The sequence below is a fragment of the Anser anser genome (assembly GCF_964211835.1).
Source record: "Anser anser genome assembly, chromosome: 20".
In the NCBI taxonomy this organism is placed as follows: domain Eukaryota; kingdom Metazoa; phylum Chordata; class Aves; order Anseriformes; family Anatidae; genus Anser; species Anser anser.
In genome coordinates, this window is record NC_139741.1 from 11,716,617 (window position 1) to 11,743,386 (window position 26,770).

The following is a 26,770-nucleotide window of genomic DNA, read 5'->3' on the forward strand; positions in this document are numbered from 1 at the left end:
AACTTGTAAGCAGTTTTAGGAACAGCTCTAGCCTTAAACCACACTTGCCATCCAGTCTGGACACCTCAGGGCAGACTGGTGTCAGCCCAGAGCAGTTTCTTAGCTGCAGATGATGCAGAGATTCCATCAAGTGGAAAAGTCTATAGCGCATTCAGAGTTATCTCATACTGTGGACCTTTACTCTCCTTCCTTAGAGAAGCAGATGCATGACTTCTAGGGATGCACTGGGTGTTGCGGTGGGGTGACCTCACATCCTTTCTGCTCAGCCATTCACTTTTTCACTGCCTATTTGCAAGACCTCTGTATCGTTGCATTTCCTCCTGCCTCTTCTGAAAAACCTCTTTGTCCCTCCTGATCTGTACAAGTGCTGTTCATCTGGCACCTTGCTGCAGTGACATCGCTCTTGCTTTCTGGACAGCTTCCATCCCACCGTCTCCTCCCGCCCTGGTGACATTTAGCCTGGCCCCTTCCCAAATGCTGCCCCCAGCTGCCTCTGCTTCCAGCCCTCTGCCAAGCCCTCAAAGTTCATGTTCTTTCTATAGATTCTCAAGCCACATAAACTCTCTTTGTAAGACTTCCATGGAGGTCAAAAAAAGGTGTGAGGCCCACCAAGGCCCATTGCCTTTCCTGGGACGTGGCAGAGCTGGGACCATGCTCTCCCAGCCAGGCTCTCTTCTCTTCTGTGCAGCCTACAGAAGAGAGAGCAAGCAAATGAGGGGAGGTGGGTGAGACTCACCAAAAAGCAACAAAAAAAAGCCAAGAGGAACTACTGTGTTGGGTCCAGCACCATTTTTTACTAGGAGCTTCCTAATCAACATCGAGGACATCCCCAGAGAAACTGTACCAGGTATTTTAGATCATTCCTTATCCAAACACATTTTATTCTAATTGAATTGGTCGCTAAATTAAGAACTTCTGTCCAACACACAGTGCAATACCCCCCCACACACATCCCCTTGCCTTCACCCCTGGTCCCAGCGACAGAGCTGAAGTGTGGTCAACTGCACAGGCAGCTGCTGCTATCGAACTCTGCCACCATCGTGTCCCACTGTTGCCACAGCAGGATCTCCAGAGCAGTGGCCTCTAAACTTTCCTGATTACAAATCCTTCTTGTTAATTTTTTTAAAGCCCCCAGTACATGTGCATTTATTTATTTATAAATTATATACATATACTACTGAAGTTATAATATTTTCTTCCCACATCCGAACCCATCATCTTCTGAACCCCACTTGGGAGACCACTGCCCTGGTGGCCCCCCCTGGACTGCAGAGAGCCATGGCCAGCAGCATCCTTTGGACACCACACATGGTCCATAATCTGGCAACAAGCACACAGCAGCACCTTCTCTCCATGCTACAAAATTCAGTGCTGAGATGCTGGGTGTCAGCCAGGGCTCGGGGTTTACCAGCAGGGATGGATGCACCACAAAAATTGCACTGCTGACTGCTCAGGGCTCCCCACATCATCCCTTTATTGCCTTGTGTCAGTACAGCTCATACCAAACGCATGACAAAGCAGCACCCACCACCAGAAGCCTATGGGCGAGTGGCAAGACGGTGGTGGCCAACGGGTGCCCCAGTTCCAGCACAGTCCTGGCAGGAGCAGGGGCTGGTGGGGCCATCGCTATGTGCCCCCCATGCATACAGCTGCTGCCCAGCCATCACCCCCCTGCTGACCCGAGCAGCCCATTGGGCCCCCAGGTCTCTTCTTGCCTCCCATCACAGGACGATGCAGCCAGTCCCCTGCATGTCCCTCATCCAGGAGATCACCAAGGGCTCTGCATTTTTGCCCCCCAGGAAGGAACCCAGGTAGAAAAGAGGCCGGAGGTTCCCTGAGAACTTGTCGGTGAAGGTGTAAAGGTGGGAACGGTCGCTCACATTGTAGAAGGAGATTTCTCCAGCCTCATAGTCCAGGAAGATGCCGATGCACCGGGGTCTGATGCTCGGGGTCAGACAGGAGACGGGACAGGTGAGGGCCTCATAGTTGCCACCATTTTGCAGCCGCAGCACCCAGTAGCCGTTGTTTGGAGAGAAGAGGATGTTGCCTTTCCGGCTGGCAGCCTCCTTGCACAGCCCTAAGCCCCACTCCGGCTTGTCTCCCACATGCACCTCCCAGTAGCAGCGGCCTGAGAAGAAGAGCTGCACTCCCAGCACCACCGGAGCTGAGCTAAACCTCCTGGGGTTGTCAAAGAAGGATACGAGCAGTTTCCTGCCCCCACGCCGCACGCTCTTGTGGTCCTCAGATAGGATAAGATCAGGGTGCGCTGTCTCAGGGTCTAGAGTCACGTCCACTGGTGTGAGAGAAGGGAGGAAAGACAAGCAGACTTCATGGGCAGGCTGGGTGTCTGCCACCGACATGCTGGAGTGCCCCAGCTGCAGCCCTTGCTGCTGGCTGTGTTTAATTGCTTGTGCCTGTGACTGCACAGTGCCTCGTGCTGCCAGCCCCAGCGTGGAGAAGTGTGATTCATAAAATCATTTCAACTGTAAACCACATCAAAATATTTGGCACGGGACCGCAGAGCAAGAACAACCAGGGCAACCCAGCAGCCGGGGTACAGCTTCAGAAGCAATACTGAAAATAAGAGTTTGTGGGCAATGCTCTCCTAGGCACCAGGGTCACCTCCCAACCATCTGACACTAGAAGGAGGAAGGTGTCCTCACCATGAAATCAGCCTGAACCTACTGATATGCAAAACAGGACCATCTGGGCCAAACTTGTTGGAAAAACCTACAGTTAGCACTGGTGCTAACAAGAAAGCCTGATCTGACTGGGGCATGGTCTGAAATCATGTCATTAAAGAGGAGCCCAAGCATGGATGGACTCTGACACAGCCAGCATCTCCGACAGCATCTGAGCAGCAGAGATGGCACAGCTTCCCTCACGCAAACGTATCCTTCTCCAGAACCTGGCGGGACCAAAGCCTTCAGCCAGGATCACTCCCAAACCAGTGGCTCACCCATATGTCAGGGGTATGCAACACCTTCTTGTGTCCCAGGGTATGGGGGGACCAGGACCGTCTGCACCAGGAGCTGGAAGCAGCCCCCTCACCTTTGAACTTCTTCAGCATGTCCCTCATGCCCAGGCAGCGCTCCGGAATGCTGTAGTCCTCCTTCAGGGTCACAGACACAGCTTTAGGGGTCTGGAACTTCACCGCTTCACACCTGAAAGGACAGCAATGTGGGGGGCAACATCCAATGCCTACAGCACAGCTCCTGCTGAGTTGTGGGGGCTTTCTAATGCCTTTCTTCTGGCTGCACAGATGCATCTCCTCCCTCAATCTCCTCTGTCATCCCAGAGCACTGCTCTTGGCAGCAAGCATGATGGGACCTTTGCTCTAGAGCTAAGTGGTGCACCAGAAAAGGCTCCCATGGAGCTGCGGTGCCACTGCCAGGCAGGGATGCCCAGGGCAGGAAGAAACCCAGGCCAGCCTGGCAGCATGCCCCTCGGGTGCAGACACATCTCGCATCTCACAGCCCACAGCACAAGGCAAGACTTCCAGGGCTCTTGGGCCCTAGGAGAAGAGGATGGATGGCGTGTTCTGCAGCCCACTCTGGTTCCAGTCCCCTCCCTTGTTAGCCCCAGGTCACTCCACCTCTGGAGGACAAATGAGACACTGGGCGGGGAGGACAGAGGGTGGATGGCACATGGACATCACACTGAGCGCCTGCAGGCAGCTGGGACTGTAGGAGGAACGAGCTCAGGTGCCTACCTGCTCAGGATGCATTTCATGTCCTAGAAGGAGAAGAGAAAGTCATTCTGGGTTTGTCACTCCAGCCTGGCCTCAGCAACCCATCCAGACAACAGAGGCCTTGGGGCTGAGGTCGGGGATGAGTTAGGGGGCTGGAAGCACAGCCTGACCTTGAGAAGCCCCTCATCCGGCAGGTGCATCTTCTCCTTTATCTCCAGGATCAGCTCATCCAGCAAGGACTTCTGCTCCATCAGCCTAACCACGTTTTCAGAGATCATCACTAGAATCTGCTTCTCCTCCTCCTCCAGCTTCTGAAGCAGCAGCTTCTCCTCAGCAGCCAGCAGCCGATGCAGCTTCCCAAACTCGCTCACAATCCTCTCCCGCTTTTTCTTTACTGTCTCCTTGTGATAGGAAAGATGCAGGGGTGAAGAGAGGAAATGTTAGCCAGACAGCTAAGTCAGAGCTATGCCCGGCATCCAGGAAACCGCTGCATTTTTGTGTGTGTTTATTTAAATGAAGATCCAAAAGAAAATCATTGTGCTTTTATTTAGGCAGAGTTCCCACTGGACATCTTCAGTTTACCATCAGTAGGGCTTTGACCGCAGCAGTTCTGGTTGGGTGGACCTCCAATGCCCACTGGTGTCTCGGTGCAGCACAGGGGGTTGTGGGGGCTGCAAGGAGTTGCCATGGGGTGTCAGGCAGGGTTTTGTTAGGAGTGGTGCCATCTGCCTACCTTGGGAAGCCCCAGGGAAGTGCATCAGCACCCAGGGATGGGAGGGCTGGAGGGGAGCCGGGCAGGGCTCCCTGGATTGCTGAGAGCTCTCACTAATCCCAGGGCTGAGGAGCAGCAACAGGCAGGGGCTGTGGTGCTTTATTGTTTTTTTTCCCAAGCCCTGAAAGTTGTCATTTGGCCCAAAACCTGGAGCATGAAAGTTAAGCAACTCCTGAAAAACACGCTGGGGTTAACTAGGACCAGGAAGTCTCAAAGTCCAGAAGGTAAATGAAAGGAAACTGCAATGCATTTATTCTTCTGTCCAAGCACATGATTTTTCAGAACCTGACTCATGTATGCTTGATAAGCCAGGACTGTCAGACACACTTCCTCCCCAGCACTCACAAGGGACATTTTTTCCTTTTTACTAAAGCAGTCCAATCAGCCACTGGGCCAGAGGAAGCCGGGGGCAGCGGGGGCCGTGACCCCACAGCCCTGACTCAGGCAGGCGGGGTGAGGACCCAGCTCTGTCACAAGCCCTATCCCAGCCCATGCCAGTGCCTGAGGGGCACAGCAGGCACGCAGCAGCACCCCAAAAGCCCAGCACCCGCAAGCAGCAGGCAGTGGCAGCTCTCACGGATAACTGGGAGAGCCCAGAGAAACCTGTTTTCCCTGCCAAAGCTGATTAATCATCAACTCAGCTCAGGAACTCTCCATCCAGCAGTTTCCTTTCCTTTTCTGCAGTTACTTTTACTTTCCCGTCTAAACTGACTCTGTTTTGCTGGTGTCCTACTTCCTCAGGACTGCCTGGAGGCAGGCAGAGGTGCAGTAATTCAGCTATTCTGTTTTTGTAATAAAACCAATTCCAGTTCTTATTGCTGTGGGGCAGAGCTCTTCATGTGGTTCACTCCTGTTTCTAACTCAAGCAAAAAAAAAAAATATATATATATATATATATAACTGTTTAACTGGTGCACAAGCCCCCATGATTTCATCAGAGATGGTGTGCTGCTTTTTTTAAAGCATTTACAGACTTTTTAATATTTTTTGAGCCATCCACATTTACTGATCCTGGTTTCCATCCCAGTGGCATTGCCCACTGCAGTGGATACCTCACCCCTGCTTGGCACACAGAGCCAAGCAGGTTCAGCATGCTGGAAACTAAGCACTTTCATTGTGTGTGGGTCATTCACTCCATGGAGAAGGTCTTATGGCACTGTCACTGCTTCTCATGCTGCAGCCAAGATCATCGGTGGATGTGGGTCCTCCACATGACAGCAGGACTTGGGACATGTCACAGCCCCAGAAAACTCAAAGCACCAGATAAGATCATTCAGGATTATTATTTTTTTTAATTCCTAATGCCATCTAAGCTAATTCTTGAAGAATTAAACCAGGCACCTGCCTTGCACTCCTGCATTTTCATCTTTGTCACTGACTCACACTTCTTCATATCCTCTACTTCCTTGGAAAGATGTTCCAACACTTTCTGGAGTTTCACCTGAAAAGAGCAGAAACAGATCAGCTCGCCCCAGCAGCACCCGTCCTGCTCTGCCCCATCCCTGGGCCAGCGGCTGCCGGTGCCAGCAGGCAGCGAGGGGAGGGTGACCCTGTGCCAGGCGGTACCAGCCCTGGCACCCGGACACAGCAGCTGTGCCCTTTGCTCTGCTCGCCATGTTAACCCCCTCCGCACTGCATGGGTTTTCCACTGCTTTCTTCACTATTTAGCTTCAGAGAGTGAACCGACTGCACCCACCTTGCTGGGTCGCGGGCCAGCCAGCAGCATGGTGCTGGGAGCGACGCCTGGACACGGGGCTTGGGTGCCAGCAGCTCTGTACCCCACTGCTGAGGCAAAACATCCCCACAGCAGCACCCAGAGCCCGGCCTCCTCCAGGGGCAGGGAGCCAGGCTGCCCCCTGTATCCACACAGACGGGGGCAAGGCTGGGTGCCTCCCTTCCCAGCTCAGGAGGCAGCAGGTCCAGCCTGACCCCCAGAACGAGCAGCTGGGTGGCTTTACCACCCCTCCCCTGCCTGCCCGAGGCAGTGCCCAGGGCCGTTGCAGAGGGATGCTCCCGGCACCCCGGCCTCCCGTACCTTGTACACCTGTGCGGCCTCCTCGATGGGGTAGACGGCGTGGGAGCGGTGGTGCTGGGACTCCCGGCACACCACGCAGATGGCCTCTTCATCCACCTCACAGAAGAGCTTGAGGCGCTCGTCGTGCTGGGTACAGAGCGGGGTCCCTGGCGCCACGCCGCCCCCCAGCCCCAGCTGCCGGATGCTCTCCACGATGTTGGCAAGCTGCCTGTTGGGGCGCAGGCTGCTGCGGCGGCAGGGCGCCCGGCACTGCGGGCAGGAGAAGGGCGCGTCATTCCAGAGACACTTCTCCTGGCAGTGCTTGGTGATGCAGCCGCGGCAGAAGTTGTGCCCGCAGTCGACACTGACGGGCTCGCTCATGTACTCCAGGCAGATAGAGCAGATGGCCTCCTCCTGCAGCCGCTCCAGGGCTCCGGACAGGGCCATGGCAGTCTCTTCACCCGGGCAGCCCGGCCCACTGCAGCCCGGGGCGAAGACACCCACAGGCAGGCGGCAGCAGCCAGGGGCGGAGCGTGGCACCCAGCGGCACAGCCTGGGGCTGCGGCTTCCACGGGGCCCTCAGGGCTTAAAGTGTAAGGGAAGACCTGCAGGGACAGCGCAGAGAATCACGAAGCACCACGAATAACCCAGGCTCCGCAGCCAGCCCCGGTGGGCTGAGGCCACCCTGGGCTCCCACAGGCCATGGAGAACGGTGGCACCTGGTCTGGTAGCAGCCACCAGGATGTTTGTGCAGCTGCCGAGGGTGGTGAGCCTACACCAGCCTCTCTGTGGGGCTGCCGGGAGGGTTGGAGCGCAGAGCCCTGGGAGCACTGACCCTGCTGCCGCCTACACGCAGCATCCTGAGGCAGCGTGGGAGGTGCAGGTTTTGATCATTTTTATTATCCAAAAATAACTGAAATACAATCAGTACAAATTAGAACAAAAAGTTTGCCTGAAAATAACAAATAAATTAAGATGCTTTTTCATGCACTTAAATAAACACCGTAGCAAACAGTCTACAAAATTCACAGGTGATAAGAGGACAGGGACATGTCTCATAGTTGACCACAAGAAGAGTTCCTCGGCAGAGGTGATGCTTGAAGGGAGCAGGGCGTTGCTCATCCACTGCCAGCCTGGTCCTTGTGCTGTTTCAGGATATTCTGGACCCACTCATCTTGGGGGTTGCCACAGAACGACTTGCCCTTGAATGTGGTGAATCTGCAGAAGGAAATCCAGTCAAAGGAGTTGGGAGAGAAGGGAGGATAGGGCAGGGGGACCGCCTGCTCCTTGCCACCAGGGAACCCCACCAAACCACACACCTCTATCACTGCAGAGCAGCCCCAGGGAAACACAGGGGGTGGGTTTAATGTCATTACAGGTGTCCTGCCCTCTGCCGTTTAGAGGAAAAAGCCACTTCATCCCCCAGCTGGCCTGTCTGGGACCCACTATCTTGGTGGGGGCAACCAGCAGAAGTTCTTTTGATTCAAAATCTAATGAAGACCAGAAGCTGGCTGTTTGGGACAGGGAAATGGCCTCTCAGTTGTTTCCAGGCTGTTCTCCTAATGTGGTGGTTCCCCTGGCCAGGACAGGGTGTGCTGTGGGGTTTCATGGCACTGTCACCCATCTGTGGGGCAGCTCCCAGCATCTGGGCAGATCTACTCACATCACGCCTGGCTGGGGGCAGTGGATACTCGTGTACTCATACATTGTCACGTGTCTCGAGGGAAAATTTTTGCTCAAGTATTTGACACAGCAGGGACCGGAGAAGTTGACAGCAGCTGGAAGAGAAGTTTTATGATTAAACCAGACCAGGAAAAGTGCCATCAGGGAGAAGCAGGGTAACAGGACCAGAATGGCCCCGCTGGAGGAGATGCTGCTCCCACCATGGTCTCCCACCACAGTCACCCTTTCCTCAGTAAGCCAAAGAGCAGCAAGATGTGCCTCTCCTTTCCTGCAGCAGATGCTCAGAAGAGAGAGCTGCCAAGCATTACTGGACCTAATATGGCAGAAAGAAAGAGTAGAGAGTTTCTTGGAGAAGAGAGCTTGGACTCACCTGGAGAAGAGAGGACCTGGCAGCAGAGGGCAGCCACAACAAGAACAGCAAGGGCAGCTGTGGGGGATTTCATGCTTTTTGGTGGAGAGAAACTGTAGGAGTCAGGCTAGACTGTTGCAAAGGGCCTGTTGCTGTGACTGATGCAGGATCCCTGGGTTCAGCCCACTTTATAAAGGGAACCAAGGCCGGAAACGTGTCGGAATTGTTGCTGAAAGACAACATGACACAATGGAAGAAGTGCTGTGTCAAGAAATGCTGTGTCAGGAGTGTGGAGCCCTGCACCGTACAGTGGAGGGAAGTAGTGTCTGGAGCCCTGATAAGCAGCAATGCCCTGATGTGGCAAGTAGAATATGATGAAAAGATACTATGAAAAGATAAAGAACAGGATATGACCAACTCTCTTTTCATTTCCCCAGACCAAATGGACACCTAGAATGGAAGTAATACCTAGAAGTAATGTTTCAGGAGCTTAGTAGCTGGCCCTCTTGCCTAGAAGTCATGTGATGGCAATAGATGGAGAATAAGCATGGCTGCCATACACTTGCATTTCCTAGAACATCTGCATCATGGAAAAACTGGGGCCAATCCACTTCCCTGCAGCAGGGAAAGCCCACAAGTCAGGCCAGCCACCCCGGCTGCCTGCTCAGCGGGTCAGCAAGGCACACTGCTGACCCTGCCCGCTCACAGCACTGCCCTGCCGTGATGGGGTTTTCTCTGTGGGACCGGGACACCACCAGAATGCAGCCATGTAGAGCTGAGGGTACAGCATGTATCCTAAGATGAGGCTCCTTTCTTGTCCTTCCCATCATTTGCAGGAAGTCATTGAGTAACTGGTTCTATAACTACGGTGCAGTTCCGCAAATACCAGTGACAGCTAAAATACCACTATGTTATCCATGGACATGAGAATTGGCCGTTAACAATCACAAAGAGCTTTAGAAGCACATGACTGTGTTGGCTTGGCAGTTTGGCTTATGTGATTATATGGCCCCAGCAACATAGAATTATCACCCTCCTGGTATTGCTTTGTCATTTTCCCAGCAGCCATACACGCATACAGAAAGTATTTGCTCTCTCAGCTGATACTGTTTGGGACAGGAATGGTGTCACTGCATTGGCAGGGAAACTCCTCTTGGAAAAGTCACATCCCCACAGAAGGCCTCTGATGACCTCCAGGCTTGTGAATGAAGCCTCAGGCTAGCGGAGGAAGAGTTTACTATCCGTGGTGCTAGCACCTGTGTCTGGGCACTGTACAACCACGGCCACAGCCATATGAGCAGGCTGCTTTTCATAATGGTTCCGTGAAGAAGGGGACTTATCTCCTTTATGGAAAAGGATGATTAAGAAAAGAGAAACGACTGCCCAAAGTGGTGGTCTTGTAGGAACCCAGAGGAGGAACTCCCAGGGGGGGAAGTGGTCCAGACTGGCTGGATGGTGACACTCTAAGAGTTGCAGTCAATGGCTCAGTGTCCAAGTGGAAATGAGTAATGAGTGGTGTTCCTGAGGGATCGGTATTGGGACCGGCACTGTTTAACATCTTTGTCGGTGACACAGACAGTGAAATTGAGTGCACCCTCAGCAGGTTTGCTGATGACACCGAGCTGTGTGGTGCTGTTGACATGCCAAAGGGAAGGGATGGGAATGCCATCCAGAGGGACCTGGACAGGCCGGAGAGATGGGCCTGTGTGAACCTCATGAAGTTCAACAAGGCCAAGTGCAAGGTCTGCATCTGGGCCAGGGCATCCCAAGCACAAATACAGGCTGGGCGCAGAATGGATTGAGAGCAGCCCTGAGGAGAAGGACCTGGGGGTGCTGGTTGACGAGAAGCTTGACATGAACTGTCAATGTACACTTGCAGCCCAGAAAGCCAACTCTACCCTGGTCCGCATCAAAAGCAGCATGGCCAGCAGGGCAAGGGAGGTGATTCTCCCCCTCTGCTCTGCTCTCGTGAGACCCCACCTGGAGCCCTGTGTTCAGCGCTGGGGCCCCCAGCACGAGAAGGACATGGACCTGTCAGAGCGAGTCCAGAGGAGGCCATGAGGATGATCGGAGGGCTGGAGCACCTCTCCTGTGAAGACAGGCTGAGGGAGTTGGGGTTGTTCAGCCTGGAGAAGAGAAGGCTACAGGGAGACCCTACAGTGGCCTTCCAGTACCTATAGGGGGCTACAGGAAAGCTGGGAGGTACTCTGTCAGGGAGAGTAGTGATAGGACAATGGTTTTAATGGTTTTAAACTAAGGAAAGGTAGATTTAGACTGGTATTTTAGGAGGAAATTTTTCACTCAGAGGGTGGCGAGGCACAGGCTGCCCGAAGAAGGTGTGGATGCCCCATCCCTGGAAGTGTTCGAGGCCAGGTTGGATGGGGCTTTGGGCAACCTGATCTAGTGGGAGATGATCCTGCCCATGGCAGGGGGGTTGGAATTAGATGATCCTTAAGGTCCCTTCTAGCTCAAACCATTCTGTTATTCTCTGAAGTAAGTAGATTCACAGGACCAGCTGAAGAGCTGATTCTAGGCCTGGAACTTGCAAGTGCTTGGGGAGGGGAAGGGGAAGGGGAAGGGGAAGGGGAAGGGTAAGAGGAAGGGGCAGGGGAAGGGTAAGAGGAAGGGGCAGGGGAAGGGGCAGGGGCAGGGGAAGGGGAAGGGGCAGGGGCAGGGGCAGGGGCAGGGGCAGGGGCAGGGGCAGGGAAGGGAAGGGAAGGGAAGGGAAGGGAAGGGAAGGGAAGGGAAGGGAAGGGAAGGGAAGGGAAGGGAAGGGAAGGGAAGGGAAGGGAAAGGAAGGGAAGGGAAGGGAAGGGAAGGGAAGGGAAGGGAAGGGAAGGGAAGGGAAGGGAAGGGAAGGGAAGGGAAGGGAAGGGAAGGGAAGGGAAGGGAAGGGAAGGGAAGGGAAGGGAAGGGAAGGGAAGATGGAGACTGTGATGCACTGGAGTCATGATGACCTGCTAACCTAAGTGCTACCAACACTTGCTGCTCTCATATCCCTGCTCCTGCCACTTCCACCAGTGCTTTTACATCCAGCATTCACACACCTTCCATATCCTGACCAATATTAACACACCTGTTACACATCTCCATGTGGGGACTAGAATAAAACTGCGAGGAGGAGAAGAGCCTGGGGAATGAGCTGGAGACATCCTCACTGATGCAGCTCACACTGACGCAGCCCCCTTAGAGCTGCTTTTAGCTGAGTGTTCTGGATGTTCTTGCAATATTCAAATATGGTTTTGATGGAAAAGTCACGATTCATTTTGAAAATCAGTATTTTCTATCAGGAATATATATGTGCCTAGACATTTTGAATGAATTTGTGATCCTTTCAGATATACCAGAATGTGTCTCCTGCTTTCATTCATTGCAAAGGGAATTCTTGGAGCTTTTGACACCTCTGTTATTTCCCCATTTCACTGTTTTCCTCAACTCCATTCCTTCCTTGAAGGACAATTTTGAATTTCAGTCTTGGCTGCTCCTTCCTGCCAAGACAAATAACGCAAATCTCTAAATATTTTGATTTCTAAAACCTCCTCCATATCATACATCCTAAATAGTAGCTATTTATGGAATCTATAAAACCTCTGCCGTATGGTGTGTTTCAGCTTTCGATAGAAACCACACATGGTATCTTTGGATTCATTACCAGAACAGATTTGGGATGCAGGAGAGTCTTTTCTTAGCTCTCAAGGTAGACTGCCCCACCACACTGACTCTCAGTTTTGGAGTTTCATCTGAGGGTCACATTATCCCAGTGCCCCAGAAGCTGCCACATCACTACTGTGGGGAACTCAGGTTTAAACTGGGAACAAATCGGTTGGAAACAGAGAGAGCATGATGGGGCACGGGGGAAGTCAGAGACTGCAGGATGCTGCAACTCTGAGAAAGACGAGCAAGATCTCAGATGAGATCTTGCCAAGGGACATGGAGAACACAAGGAAATATCCACGTGTCTGAGCCAGGGCATGGATTTCAAAGTGATAAGCTCAAGAAGATTTGTAAAATGAGAATGGTTGGAGGCTGTGTGTGCATTCAAGGGAGTCAGCACAAACATTTGCCTTTCTCTTCAAGGAGTCTGCCCACATCTGGAGACATTAGTGCTGGGCTAGATAGATCCTTAGTCTGCATCCTTTGGGACTGTTCATGTTTGATTCCAGCCAGTCCTACAGGACTGTATGGTCTACAGTGTTTCTTGGGAAATTGCGTTGAAATTCTTGGATGAATATTTATATATCAGGATGAATAATTCTGGTAAATGTCAGCAGAAAGACACCAACAGTTTCTAAGTACACTTCAAGGAAGAAATATATTCTTGCAGTTTGTGCAGTTTTCCAAGATAAATTCAGGGTGCCTAGACAAGCCCCACTGAAGAGTGGGAGGTAGCCAGCTGCTGTGTCAGGAACTGGCTCCCACAGGCATTGGTAGCACTTCCAAGGACATGCTGCCTTTGCCAAATTACAGCCATGCACGTGTATCCTGGTTTACCTGAGGATGCCCTCAGCACTGAGCACCAACCTGGCTGGAGCTGAGATGGGTTTGCCCACAGCTGTAGCACTGAGTGACTGGTTTAGGTACAGCAGCTGCAGTTCAGAGAAACTAAGAGGAAATCATTTGTGTGTCACCTTTAAGATACTCAGGACCTGATACTTCTGAGCACCCAGCATTACATGGTATTTTGTACTCCTGTTGTCTTCACTGCGGCTGAGGTACATGTGACATCTGCAGATCAGACTGTGGGATTTCACAAATGCAGAAAATCAAGGACAGTGCTCCACATGAGCTCTGGTGACAGCTGTGTTATAACCTGTATCATAAAGAGAAGACAGGGATAACCTCTGGCTCTCTGGATCTACAGCCTGTGCTGTCCTGCAGCCACTGCCTCATTCGCTGCCCATGCTCTTCTGCAACAAGCACAAGGTCCTCCGCACAACCCTGCACACCCCAAGTCATACACAGAAAACCTTTTCTCGGTGATCACGTTCTGGCAGTCAAAGGCTGACTCCTACCACAGAAAAAGCAAGCTTTTCGTGTCCTACCCTGGGGGGAGAACACCCTTTCCCACCCCCGGCACAAGTGGCACGCGTGAGGTGCTCACCCAAGGGCTGCGTGTCTGGCTCGGTGCGATGCTCCTGCCGAGCTGCTGCCCTGCAGTGGGGAAGCTCTCCAGCAGATGGCAAGCACTTCCCACCTCCAGGCCCTGTCCCTCAGCAAGTTCTTCACCTAGGCAGCCACCCCAGCAGCACTGCAGCCCAAGGTCCCTGTTGGGTTCGGGTCTTCTCCCGAAGAAGTCCATCTGCAAACCATGCTCAGCTTTGCTTTTGGATTCTTGGATAAGTAGAGACAGCTGCTGAGGCTTGGTGACGCCTGGGTTTGCATCCCTCCTTGAAAAACCTGGGCAAGTAGCAGAGCTCACCCAAGACAAGAGGTAAGGACCACATGGTGCCCTCACACTCCATAGCTAAGCTCTCCAAGACCCTTGCAACTGGCTGCTCTGTCTCGGCTGCTCCCAGGTGGGAGCTGGCAGTCCTGCATGAGAATCTTCCCTTCCCTTCCCCGCTCACCACCTTGCACAGCTGGCCAGGGCTGCTTCCCACAAAGGCTCTTTGATGGCACTAGCTGACAAGGATTCAGCAGCAGCATCTGTTTTGCCCAAAGCATTAAAAAAATGGAATCAAAAGATGATAAAGTCTGCACATGCAGGCTCCACTTGCCCCAGGGGAAGACACCACATGCCTTTTGCTCCGCCAGGGACCCTCCTGCTGGGTCTGGACCACCACCCTGCACCCTAAACCTTGTCCTCACCCTGCTCCAGGTGGGCGCTTTGGCTTGTAAAACATTTTTGTCCCAGGGTCTGAGCAAACAGCCCTATCACCAGGGATGTACTTGTGGTTACATGATTGCATTTGTGGAAGGCTTGTTTCAGCCACTGCCCTCCAGGAGATGTGCCCACCAGGGATGGCTCATCCGTTTTGGTGGGCTCAAGGGCTTATGCCTTGGGGTGTCTACAAGGGTGAAGCATGGAGGCGTGTTTGGGATCTCACCTCCGGGGGGAAAGAGAGCAGCAGGATCTTTGCACAGAGCTCTGTGCCCGCCTGCTCCAGTACAGCCAGCTGGATAACAGAGGAAGGACTGTGGAGCTCTCTGTGCCTCTGTTTTCTTGCTGAAACAAGGGCTATCTGTGCTCTCGCTGAGCCTGGGCCAGGCCACGGGGGGGTGGGGGGGGGAGCGTGGCAGTGGGACCCTGAGAGTCTCCCAGCTCTGGCTGGGGAGGGCAGTTGGAAACATAGTGTTTCCAGCCCTTGGGAACATAGCGTTCCTCCGCCCCGGTCAGGGCCCGCAGCCCCTTCCATCCCTTCTGATCCTTCTGGCCTCTCTCCTGTCATTTCTTGTTCCCTGTGGCTTGTAGGTCCTTGGGGCTGAGATCAAGCTGAGAAGCCTTGTCCCAGCAGAGAGGGAGCAGCATCCTCCAGGGCCATTATGGATGGATGGAGCCTCGAAGCGCGTGAGCAGCAAGGGGAGGCCACCCTGCAGAGCCCCGCAGTTAGGCACGGACCAGCCCTGTTCCCTCCGCCCAGCCTGAGCCAGCGCTCACCAGGGGTCACCTGCTGCTGGGCACTGCACTGCCCTAAGGAAGGGAGACAGGGGACACATGGTCCTGCCCATGTCCCAGCAGACACCGGACCCATGGTCTTCATCCTACAGAAGACGCACAGGTGGCAGGCATCTCAGGTAGCTACTGAAAGGCGGGTCACCACGCTCCACAGCCCCAGCCACGCATCAAGGCCTCCTGCCCCAGATCTGCGAAATCCACTGCACTGGGCTGGGTGACAGTGGGGAAGCTGCTGTCCATCCCCGCGTGGCCAACACCCCGTGACAGGCTGCCCCACTGCCCTTCGCTTCCAGGCTGCAGCCCAGCCTCTTGGAGCTGGGCGAGGGGACGGAGCAGCCCAGGTCCCAGCATGGGCACCCAGCCCTGGCTGTGAAAGGAGGGGAATTGACTCCGCTCTTCAGTAAGAGGGAGAAGCGAGCACAGCTCACAGCTGTGGGGTCACTAGCCCAGGGCTGAGGTGCATCTAGCCCTCCAGCATCCAGGCCTGCGTGCTGGGGGGCCATGTTGGAGCAGGATGGCTTTAGCCAGGCAGAGGGGTGTGAGAGGAAGACATGCAAAGGACCTTTCTTTCCTTTTCCTTTCTTGTCCCTCTGTTCTTTCTTTTTTTCATCTCTATTCGGTAATGACTTCATTTCTTCAATTATTAATCATCTTGCTGTAATAGTGGCTAACAAACCCATTAAACTTCCTCTGGGGCCAGCCCCAAGAAAGGAGGCAGGTTTCCAGAAAGTGCATTAGAGAGAATGCAGACAGGGAGTCAAGACGAGCTGGGGTGGGAGGAGACGGCCTCGCTGGACACACGGCGCATGCCGTTTCCACCAGCTGAGAACCTGATATCCAAGGCACACGCGTGGCCGTGCGTGAGGTGTACCACACAGCCTGCTCACAGGCCCCCCCGGGCACCTGCGGGAGGGCACTTGTGCAGCAGTTGTTTCAGCTGAAAAGTAAGCCACAAAGGTGAGCTACCCAGGGTGTAACTGCTTGCAGAACAGCTCACGACAACCCCCATCCCCAGCAGTTTCTCCCAGGTTGCCCTGCCACCCCCGAGGCGGTTGTGCCCGGCTACGCCCCACCAGGAACAAAGACGCCAGGTTTCATGCGGCTGGGTTTTGAGAGCCCAGGAACCCATCTGGCACGAACCCAGCGCTGCCCCCTTGCTGCCCGTTGCCAAGGTCAGAGGTCGCCCAGAGATAGCCCGGAGACAGCCCAGAGACAACCCAGCCTTAGGGGCACCGCCAATTCCCGCCACCCGCGGGCCCGGGCGCTGCGCAGCAGGACCCCGACCGCCAGGGGGCGCCAGGGGGCGCCAGGCGGGAGGGGAGGGCGGAGCAGAGGCCGTGAGCGACAGGCGCGACGGCCAATCACCGAAGGGCTACCGGCAGGGGGGCGGGACGCGCGCCGTCCGTGCTGCCCGTGGAGGCGGGACAAGGGGCGTGGCTCCCGCGGAGGGGCGGGAGCTAACGTTGAGTGGCGTGGAGTCGGACCAGTGACGGTGGCGGCGGGCGCGAGAGCTGGCCGCCCGCCTCGGCCCGGGGACGGCCCTCCGGGGGAGGGGGGAGGGGGCTCCTTCTGAGTGGCGTTGGGAGCGGCCAATGAGAACGAAGGGGCGGGGAGTAGGCTGTGCGGGCGGGGGCGGGGCCCGTTCGTGAGTGGCAGGTAGGTGGGCCAATGGCGCGCGGCCCGGCCAGCGGCGGCTCGGAGCGGAGCGGTTGCGAGGGCGCGGCGGGGCCGGAGCGGCGGCGGCGGGGCATGGACCGCGTGAGCAGCTCCATGAAGCAGGTGGGCAACCCGCTGCCCAAGGTGCTCGGCCGGCGGGCGGCCGGCGGCGGCCTGGAGGCGGAGCGGGAGAGCTTCGAGCGCGCCCAGGTACGGGCGGGGCGGGGCGGGGCCGGCAGGGGGCGGGGCCAACCCGGGGGGGCGGGGCCAGGCCCCTGCGGGGGGCGGCGGCCGCCATGTTCGGCGGGGCTGCGCGGGGGCTCCACGTCAGCGGGCTGCACGTCTGCACGGCCGTTAGAGCCCTGCAGGGATGGCGGCTGAGCCACCTCCCGGGCAGCCCGTCCCAGTGCCCAACAACCCTTTCGGTAAAGAAGTTCTTCCTAACATCCAACCTAAACCTCCCCTGGCACAACTTTCGCCCATTCCCCCTCGTCCTGTCACCAGGCATGTGGGAGAACAGACCGATGCCCACCTCGCTACAGCCTCCTTTAAGGTACCTGTAGAGAGCGATAAGGTCGCCCCTGAGCCTCCTCTTCTCCAGGCTGAACAAGCCCAGCTCCCTCAGCCGCTCCTCGTAAGACTTGTTCTCCAGACCCCTCACCAGCTTGGTCGCCCTTCTCTGGACTCTCTCGAGCACCTCCATGTCCTTCCTGTAGGGAGGGGCCCAAAACTGAACACAGTACTCGAGGTGCGGCCTCACCAGAGCCGAGTACAGGGGGACAATCACCTCCCTAGCCCTGCTGGTCACACTGCTTCTTATACAAACCTAAGGGTTTAAGGTGGGATGTGGCACTACGCAGAGGAAGGCTCCTGGTGACAAACGACACGGCGTGTGTTTCTAGGAGGTGCTCATCCGAAGGGCTGGCTCGGCCCCTGCGTGGCTTTTAGTTCTTGTGAGCGTTCAGCTCTGCAATTTCCTGGCTTACTCCTTTCTTCTTTTTGCATAATTCTTGCTTTCTCTCTAGTTTAGGGAACTTGACAGGCAGTGCTCAGATCTTCCACATATTGGTCATCCACAGTGTTTGTCAAACTTCTTCTTTCTGAGGTCTTATCGTAGAAACCTCATGCTGGGTGGTTTTTTGGGTTTTGTTATTCAGGTTTTGGTGTTTGGTTTTTTTTTGAAAGTGACTTTTCGTTACAAAGGTTCATCCATTTTTTCAAATGGCTTTCAAAATGTAGATTTTACCAGGTTTCCACATGCACACAGGCTCATTCCATCCTTGCCTCCAAACCTGCAGGTCCCATAGCAGCAGGAGCAATATCTTGGGCTAAAAGAGCCCCCACAGACAGAAAGCATGTCAAAATAGGCTTCCAGTGAGCCTGGATGATACCTAATTGGGTTTGGCACTACCCGTTTTCTGTGATCGAAGAGTCAGCTTGGGAAAAAGAGCACCATATGAAGCTCTCGTGGTGGGATGCTCTTGTGGTGGTCATCACATTGCACAATGGCTCTGCCCTGTTGATGTCCATTGGCTTGGGGATATGTCGAAATAACTTTCCTGGTGGTCCCTTTTCTTCATGTGTGCTTGGTAAAGCGTCTCAGTTTTGCTGGTGATACAAATGTGGGAAACGTGAGGACACAGCAACGCGTGGTGTCTCTGATGTGCTGCTGCCGTGTGCTGGCCCTGGCTGTCTCCCTGCTGGGTGGGAGCTGCTCTGCGAGCCCCGGAGACGTGGCTGCCTGGCTTTGGCACCTGCCTGACAGCTCCTCTTTTCTTTTGCCGTCATTGCTGGTTGTTTTAATGGGAAGCTGAGTAACAGGGATGCCAGATCCTGCACTCGTGCTGCCCTGCCAGTGCATGGCCATATGGGGTGCACTGCTGCCATGGCTGCTGTTGCAACAGCTTTCTCCCTTTTGTCAGTGTTTCCCTTGCTGTGATTTAGTGCTGCTCACTGCTTCAACCTCAGTAGAATAAATCTTTGGACAGAGCAAAGCCGTCTGAGCAAGGAGAAAAACCACCAAAAGTGAAAATTCTACCGTATGTTGAGATAGATGCTTGTATTTCACGTGGCTGCTAACCTAGTGTGACGTTCGCATCCTCTGCAAATTCTCCTTTCTGTACTGAGTTTCTGAAGCTAAGACCTGCTCGCTTAGGTGGGTGCATTCGGATCTTCCCTGCTTGGGCTTCCTTTCACTTCTCCCTGCGCCTGTCCCCTGTGGACGTTTCTGTGCCTTGACGGGGCTGTCTCATTCTGCATGGACCCGATGTGCTGGTTTGGCAGAGACAAGATGTTCAGCACTTGGACGAGCCAAGATCTTGAGAGCAGAAATGGTGTCAGAAGGAAGAAGGATTTCTGTGGGGTAGGGAGGATGCACACAGATGGCACTAAGTGCAGAGCATCACGGCAGGACACAGAAACCTCCTGGTGCTGCTGCTGCTCACCAGCTGCCCCAGCACTTCCCAGAGCCGTTGGCTTTGTCTAGACGTGCCGAGCCTCGTCTGCCCCCATCCCCTCCAAAGGATGGCCGCTGAGATGCCAGCACAGTGCTGTCACCTGTGCTGTGCCATATGCTGGCTGATGCACTGCTGTTGTCCACTGTAGCTTCACAGCTTGCCTGTGGGGTCTTCTGATGACTGTAGGGGGATCCGGGAGCCCGTCCATGCTGGCAGTGCTGGGAGCTCCAGGAGGATCCCTGGCACTGCTGGTAGGGACGATCATCATCCAGAAACCTGAATGTATGGGAGTTTCCTTCCTCACCCAGAGCAATTCTGGCTCCCTGCCTTTAGGGTCCTGCACCAGCCCCTTTCCGCTTTTGGGAAACCAAATGCTGGAGAGGGGCAAATGTGCTCAGAAAGGGGTAATGGGGGAAGTTTCCTTTTTGAGCGTAAGTGCCCAGAGCAGCAGTGAGAAGCGGCTTGCCGGGCTTTGGTGATGTTCCTGTCCTGTTATAAAGCTCTCCCTCTGGGTTACAGCCAGGCTGGGGACAAGGCTGGTGTCGTGGTCGTGGTTTCCATTGCTCCTTAGGGCTTGAGCAGAGATGTATTATATTAAATGCGCTGGGAGCAGACCTGGATGGTGTCGGGCGTTGTGGAGGGGACGGAAGTTTTGTGCTCATCCCCAGAGCCAGGTCCCCTGAGGTTTGTCTCAGGAGATGTGGCATAGCCGTGTGCCGCATCCACTGCCCATCAGGTGTCCTTGGGCATTCGTCCACTGCGGTTTGTCCTGACAGTGGCCAAGTGCTGGGAGAAGACACTTCTTGTTTAAAACTCTTCCAGGGAATCTAAAAAGCTTGCACTTATCTTCTCTGCAAGTTTTTTCTAAGCAGGGCACCCAATAGCAAAGAGAAGCATGGGTTGTTGATTGCCCACTGCATCCACCTTCTCTTCCTTGTTTGCAGCTATAGCTGGGTCCTTAGAACCACATGTTGGTGCAGGACCACCAAAAATAGCAATTTACAACTAAGAAATTCCCCTGGGAAGTCATTTGTGCAGCTGCAGGTGATCATTGAGCTGTCTTCACTGCTGCTTGTACCCTCCGAGGTAACTAGCATGGTGCAGAGGGGTGCAAAACTGTCAGCTCATGCTCCCTGGGGTCTCTGTGTGTTCAGGCGATTGCCCGCTCGCGGACCCTCTTATTCCTCCTTTGCGTGACGCAAGAGGTTCGGTTCCATCCTGAGAGCTCTGCGCTGGTGCTGGTTCCCGCGGGTACAAGCACCGCTGTTGCCTTCTGCAGCGCGACGCCACCCCACTGTCCCAAACCAGCACCAAAACCAGCCCGTTATCCTGCGGTGCCTTCCACCATTCTGCTGCCGAAAAGCCCAAACCACCACACTGCAGGCTGCAAGGGCCAGTTTCGTTTCGGGTCGAGGGCAGTGGGGTTATTTCATCCTGCTGGCGTGGGAGCTGCCGGAGGCTTGTAGCCCGGTGCAGGTGGGAGGCAGCTCCTGCAGCGTCCCCGCTTTTGGCCGTGCCACTGCGGGGAACGCCGCGTCCCTTCCCCACCCACGGCGACTGGGACATGGCTCAGTGCAGCTTGCCGTCGCAGAGGAAATGCCATTTTGCTTCTGACATCTTCACTTTTAGAAAACAATTTTTGTGGTTCAGATGCTGCAGCCGCCGGCAGTTTTGCCAAGAACTTCAGTTCTTGCACAGGAAATGAGGCTCCTTTCAAAAGCACCAGAGTGTTGCTATATATATAGCCTCTCTGAACAGATATTTAAAGAAACATATTGACACTGGCAAGAACAGGAAAAAATAGCTCCTGTCTATGGAGAGTGAGGGATGAAGCCAGCTGAGCCCATCCTGGGGGAGTTGGTGATACAGGGGATTAATTCTCTGCTCTTTCATCTCCAGGAAAAAACGAGCTCTTGTGCTTTGTCCCAAGTGTTCCCCAATGCTCTTGGTGTATTTTATTTTAATAGGAATTAGAGGTGCTTGGGAGTGAATACAGCTTCAGCAGCAAAGAAATGAGTCATCTCGGCTCTTTTCAGCGAGTCTCGCTTAGAAACTTATTTCCATCCCCACTGCTTCATCTGTGTGAAAGAAAATAGTTTGTCTTTTACCAGATTAGCTGTATGAGGTCTGTCTTTCTCTTTAATGAAAGCTGGGATTTAAACAAAAAAAAAAGGGGGGGGGGAGAAATAACTGAGGTTTTTTGTGATCCTGGGTTCAAAAACTGGCTGGGCCCCAGGACAATAAATAGGTTTGGCACAGAAGGTGGGGACACCTGCTGCCAGGTTGCTTCAGGTGGGAACGTGACATTTATGGACCAGCTGGCGACTAGCATGGGGGCTTGCCCCAGAACGCACCAAGGGCTGCACAGGAGGACGGGGCTGGGGGACATCACAGCCATGACAAGCCTGATCCCCAGCTCAGCACCTGCTGTCCCCTCGGCTGGCAGTGGCAGCAACCCTGAGCCCAGAAAACCAAGGGGAGAATGGGGACAGTGGTTAACGGCGAGGCAGCGGGTGCCAGGCACGAGGAGGTGCCGGGTCTGCGGCGCAGGGCTGGGTTCCTGCTGCTCGGGGCTGCAGGTGCTTGAGGAAACACCTCAGGGCAGAGCAGGGGCACGGGGCTGAAGCTGCTGCTCCTGTCTTGCCATGTTCATTGCTTATCCACAGTTCTGCAGCTCATTGTCTTCTCTGCCTGGCTGGCAGCTGGAAGGAAACATTTTTAAATGTACCCAGGACAAAATAGTTTGGGTTCTTATATTTGTAATCATCTGGCTTCAAATGCTTCAAAGAGGAAGAAAACCGTGCTAAAACCAGCACCAGCCTTTGCGCGAGGCCGAGGCTCCAGAGACCCTGGCTTCTCAAGCACAGATGTGTTTGAGCCAGAACCTGTCTGGATCTGTGACTCAGAGAAAGCAAGAATAGGGCTTAAGCCAGATGTTCCTGCATCTTTGCAAGCTTATTCTTATGCAAATCTGACAGTTTACTTTAAAACATTTTTTTATATTAAAAAATCATTTTTTTACTTAAGAGCGTTGATAATTACAGATACCAGCATCCAGTGAGCAACATTTGGAGGACAGGTGAGGACAGCCCCAGGTACCCCAGGCTGTGTTGGCAGGTGCTTTGCCAGCAGCCTGCAGGTGTGCAGGGCCATGCCTATGTACCCAGTGTTTACTGGGTGCAGAGAATTGGCTTAAACCACACAAATTCAACCAAGCAGTCAGGATCCCGCTGCTGCCGAGATGGCAACCAGAGCAATGCAGCAGTGCGAGAAGTGGAAGAAAGGCTGGATTCTGGTCCTGATCCCTGCCACAGGCTCACCTGATTTATTTTGCACACTCACCAAAGAGGAAAGCTTCCTGGGGACAGACTGTTCGAAGGGGACATGCAATGAGCAGCACAGCCGGTATTTTAGTCCGGATGTGTGAGTCCCCGGCTGCTGCTGGATGCATTGTGCATTGTTTGCTGTTCCAGGCTAATCAGGGTGGGAGGTAAATTACCCCTGGTCTGCATGCAGAAGGTGAAGTTACTGGCTCAAAGCTGCATGAAGACATCTAATATTTTACATATTAGCACGCACAGCTTCCTTGCGTAACCACAGAATTTCAGCCCCTCCGTTGTCAGGGCACTTCTGCAGCATGAAGGCTGTGGGGCAGCCGTGGCCGTGGCTGTACCATCAGGCCAGGCTGAGCCTCTTGCCAGGCTGCACACCTGGCTCATGGCTTCCGGCAGCACCTTCAGGCCAGCAGAGGGGAGATCCCAGGTGTTCCCTTTCCCCACCATGGGCTTCAAGGTGAGCGTGTCCATCAGCTGTGTCTGTGCCACCTGTGGGGCTTGGCACGTGCTTGCTGAACCCTTTCCTGCCGTGCCTTGAGCCAGGCATGCTGCTTTGGTGCTGGGACAGGCAGGCATCATTGCATTCTCTGTTCCCATCAAAGCAAAAAGCATCAGCATGGTAGCTACAAAAGCACTCCTTTTTTCTCAGCAGCTACTGTGAAATCACGTAGCTCCAGCACTCAGTAAGCTTTATGCAGCTCATAGTGAGGTTACCAGCCTTTTTTTGTAGCTTGGTCATGAAACTCAGGCTGCCAGGTTGACTCGAGTTGCCCAGCTCTTCCATCCCTCGTCTTGCAGTGAGAAGACTCTATTTCTTTGCTGTTACCAAACTAACAAAACAGATTACCAAAGCTGTGATTACTTTATCCCAGGACTTTCATAATTTTGCTGCCTTTGGTATAGTCTGACTGGTACCCAGCTTTATGTAATTACAATTAATCCCAATTTAACAGCATTGCTCTGTGCTCTTCCCAGATGGACCAGACTTGTGTGGTTATCGGTCCCACAGCACCAGATGCCATGGGCCTGGGGGAGTCTGTTCCTTGGGGTCCTGCAGTTTTTATCCCCTGGCTCTTGCTTTGCCAAGTGACCCAGCCCCTCCCGTATGGGCACAGACCCCTGCACCCCCAACAGCGCTATTCTTCCAGCAGCTGGGCTGCTGAAGATGGCACATTAAATATTTACCATGCAGAGAAGAGGCAAGTTGCAGTAAACAAAGGGACTCATGTGAAGAAGAGGCTTTTCTCATCAGGGCCAGGCTGGAGACTTGCTATTTATTGTTAACATTTGTCTCTTTTATTCTATGCAAGCAGCCCAGGGCTCTCTAGAGAATGTATGGCATTGCTTTTTATTTTAATTAGCAGATGCTGGCTGGAAGGTAAGTGTTTTCCAGTCATTATTTTTACATGGAAGCAAGCAAGAATACAGGGTTTCGTAAGTGCAAATAGTGTTGCAAGGTGCTCGTGGCACGACACAGGGGCACGCTGCTGCGGAAAGCCAGGAATTGTCCCTCTTCCACCTGACAGCCCAGAAAATCACAGAACCGTGGAACATCCTGAGTTGGAAGGGATCCCTGAAGATCATCAAGTCCAACACCTGGCTCCACGCAGGGCAACCTGAAGTTAAACCACATATCGAGGAGCATGGTCCAAGCGCTTGTTGAACCCCGACAGCCGTGAGCACGCTTCCCCGGGGCCGTGCTGCAGTGCCCGAGCTCCTTCTGAGCCCCACGGCACGAGCGCTGAGGCTGGGCCCCCAACGCCACCCTTGCGCACTGCCCATCCTGGGGGACACGTCTGGGGCTGGCAGCTCCACTTGGCTCTGACCTCTGGGCGCAGAAGGCACTTTGTGCATTTGGGGCGAGCGCCGCTCAGGGCAGCGGCCATAGGAAGGAGTCACAAAGAACCTTTTGCACCTTCTGGACAAGCCAGATGCATCCCTTGGGTTTCTGGCCTGCTGCCCACGAGGCTCCCCACTGATTCAGGCTGGGGCTCTGCGCACCCTCTGTGATCTGCAGAATTGAACAGCAAATCACGCCCCGCTCGGGTGCTGGTAGCGCTCGGACGGCCGAGCAGGTGGGCAGCGGCCGTGCCAGTGCTGGCCCTCACCCCAGCGGGTCCCTCAGCACCGCAGCTGTGGTCACCAGCACACCGAGCACACCGTCGCTAGGCCACTTCTCGCGGGCCGCTCACTCCGGCGGTACAGCCTTCAGAATTGCTCCCAACAACAGTCACGTTCCACCTCCGAGTGATGAGTAAAGGTTTTTGAGGTTTTAAGGCAGCACTGAGGTGGAGGCGGAGGAAGTGCTTGACTTCTGCGTGGCCTGGGAAAATCTCTTCTGGTGGCATCGTTCCCAGTTCGTAACCTGGTGGAGATCCCGTGTTTTCCCAGCAAGGAATGCTTTGTTTACTTCACAAACGGGAATGAAATGTTCCTACAGTCAGCAAGGCCTGACTGCTTTTGTGGAGGTAAACACTTCTCTGGAGAGGGCAGAGGTAGGCGTTTCTGGGTTTGCTGAATTCTGTGGCCTCACTCTGTTACCCAGAGCTTGCATGGTTCATGCTGCCCAGCTGGAAGTGTGGACCTGGTGTCAGGGTCAGCATTAACCCCTTTGGGAGAGAGCTCCAGTTTTCTCCCACACTGGGACAAGGTGCTCCTGGCTTCCTTTATCTGCTGGTGAGATGCTCTTGGCCTCAGCTGGATGACTCGCTCCCCACCGGCCCCACGAGCTCGCCCTGCACTCTTCATGCGTTCTCTCCTCTTATTTGTCTTCCCAGAAATTGCAGTACCACTCAGGCACTTTTTATAGCTCAAAAAGAAGTGCCTTGAATTACTGAGTTGTCGGGGAGGCCAAATACACAGGGGAGGAGCCACAGCTAGAAATAGGGATAGTCTCTGCTTATGCATTCCAGTTTTATTTTTTTAACGGAGATGTCCAAGTTTGCTGCAAATGCCAAGCTGAGGAACACATCCTGTGCTTGTTCCAGTCAGATCGTGTCTTCTTTCTTCTTTGTCTTATTACCAGTGCACTCAAACCAGCCGTGGGGCTGAGCTCCTGCAAGGTGTTAGGAGATTCCTTTCCTACATTACACTGACTGCAGTCATCCAGCAAAAGCTGGAAATGTCGAAGGAGGGGCTCTCACCCACGCCCTGATCTCCAGTAACCTCCAGATACACTAACAGTTTGCCCAGACTCTCCCTGCTGAAGCACTGAACGTCTCCTGCCCCTGGGGTCACAAAAGAAATGTCAGGAGCGTCAGAGCCACTGAGCCCAGCGAGGTCTGCTGGAGCCTTGGGCGTGGGGGAGCTGAGGCCCTTGGTCCCACCTGAGCTGTCACCTGGAGATGCAGAGGTTGGTACCGGCTGCGAGGGGACACGAGCAAATGAATGGGAGCAGAAAGAAGACGGTTCACTTAACAACATCTGGGTCTTTCATCCCCTTAAAATTACTTGTGATCTTGGCTGCAGCCAGGTGCACAGGTTGCAGCTGACACGTTTGGAGGTGTGGGTTGGAGGGGACGGGGTGGTGCAACGCTGCTGCCTGCTGGGGATGGGGTGGACGCAGGAGGTGGGACAGCAGTACTCAGGCTCTGCTGCAGTGAATGTTCAGGAAATTGTGCAATATGGAACAAAGCCCCCAAAGGGCAGCAGAGGCGGCTACGAGCCGAGCCCGCTAGGGCTCTGCTCCGCTCCTGCTGCTACAGGAGAGGAGCAGGTGCCTACAGTGGCATCTCTATTTCTTTGTGAGAAAAATGCATTCAAGGTCAAATCTGAGACATTTTTTCTTTCTCATCAGCCATCACGTGGAAATGGCAATTAGCCAGCCTGTGTACATTACATCGTTCATGGTTTTAACCCTTTTCCCTCCCTTTCTGCTGCTGCAGGAACAATTATTCCCTATATCTCCGGCTTCTTTTCCCCTCAGCAGAAGGAAAAGGAGATTTTGCACACTGTGGTAATGTTAAGAACTGCTGATTCCTATCAGAGATTCAGAGGGGATGAAGTCTGCCAAGCTCCTTTCTTCTGATGATAAGTGAATTCTGAGTATCTGATCTTAGCACCTCCAAATGCCTGTTTCTTTCCAGCCTGCGAAGAGAAGCAGTGTGATTACAGCATCCTGCAAGCAGCCTGTGCAGCTATGGCTAGAGCTTACTCTTCTTATCCTGGGAATTTCCAGCTTTTCCAGTCCTGCAGGATG

General features: G+C 54.1%; 2 protein-coding genes across 3 annotated transcripts in view; one reads left to right on the forward strand and one right to left on the reverse strand.

Moving 5' to 3' along the window:
* Nucleotides 1-762: 762 nt before the first annotated feature.
* Nucleotides 763-26,444, reverse strand: LOC310884459 (E3 ubiquitin-protein ligase TRIM39-like). Of its 2 annotated transcripts, none has more exons than XM_083806273.1 (8): nt 17,339-26,444; nt 8,141-8,255; nt 6,499-7,695; nt 5,809-5,904; nt 3,862-4,092; nt 3,713-3,735; nt 3,052-3,164; nt 763-2,293 (listed from the first exon to the last, which is right to left on the reverse strand). In XM_083806273.1, exons 3-8 carry the CDS (start codon nt 6,922-6,924, stop codon nt 1,722-1,724), a joined length of 1,461 nt encoding a protein of 486 aa, XP_083662399.1. In that variant the 5' UTR covers nt 6,925-7,695; nt 8,141-8,255; nt 17,339-26,444; the 3' UTR covers nt 763-1,721. The 2 variants fall into 2 exon arrangements, with proteins under 2 accessions (XP_083662399.1, XP_083662398.1); XM_083806272.1 differs by lacking the exon at nt 17,339-26,444 and adding an exon at nt 8,531-8,933.
* HIP1 (huntingtin interacting protein 1) overlaps nt 16,786-26,770 on the forward strand; it is a 50,863-nt gene continuing 40,878 nt past the window's right edge. Inside the window, exon 1 of the mRNA XM_083806265.1 lies at nt 16,786-16,991. Coding sequence (XP_083662391.1) covers nt 16,794-16,991 — 198 coding nt within the window. The 5' untranslated portion in view covers nt 16,786-16,793. The remainder of the gene's footprint in view (nt 16,992-26,770) is intronic.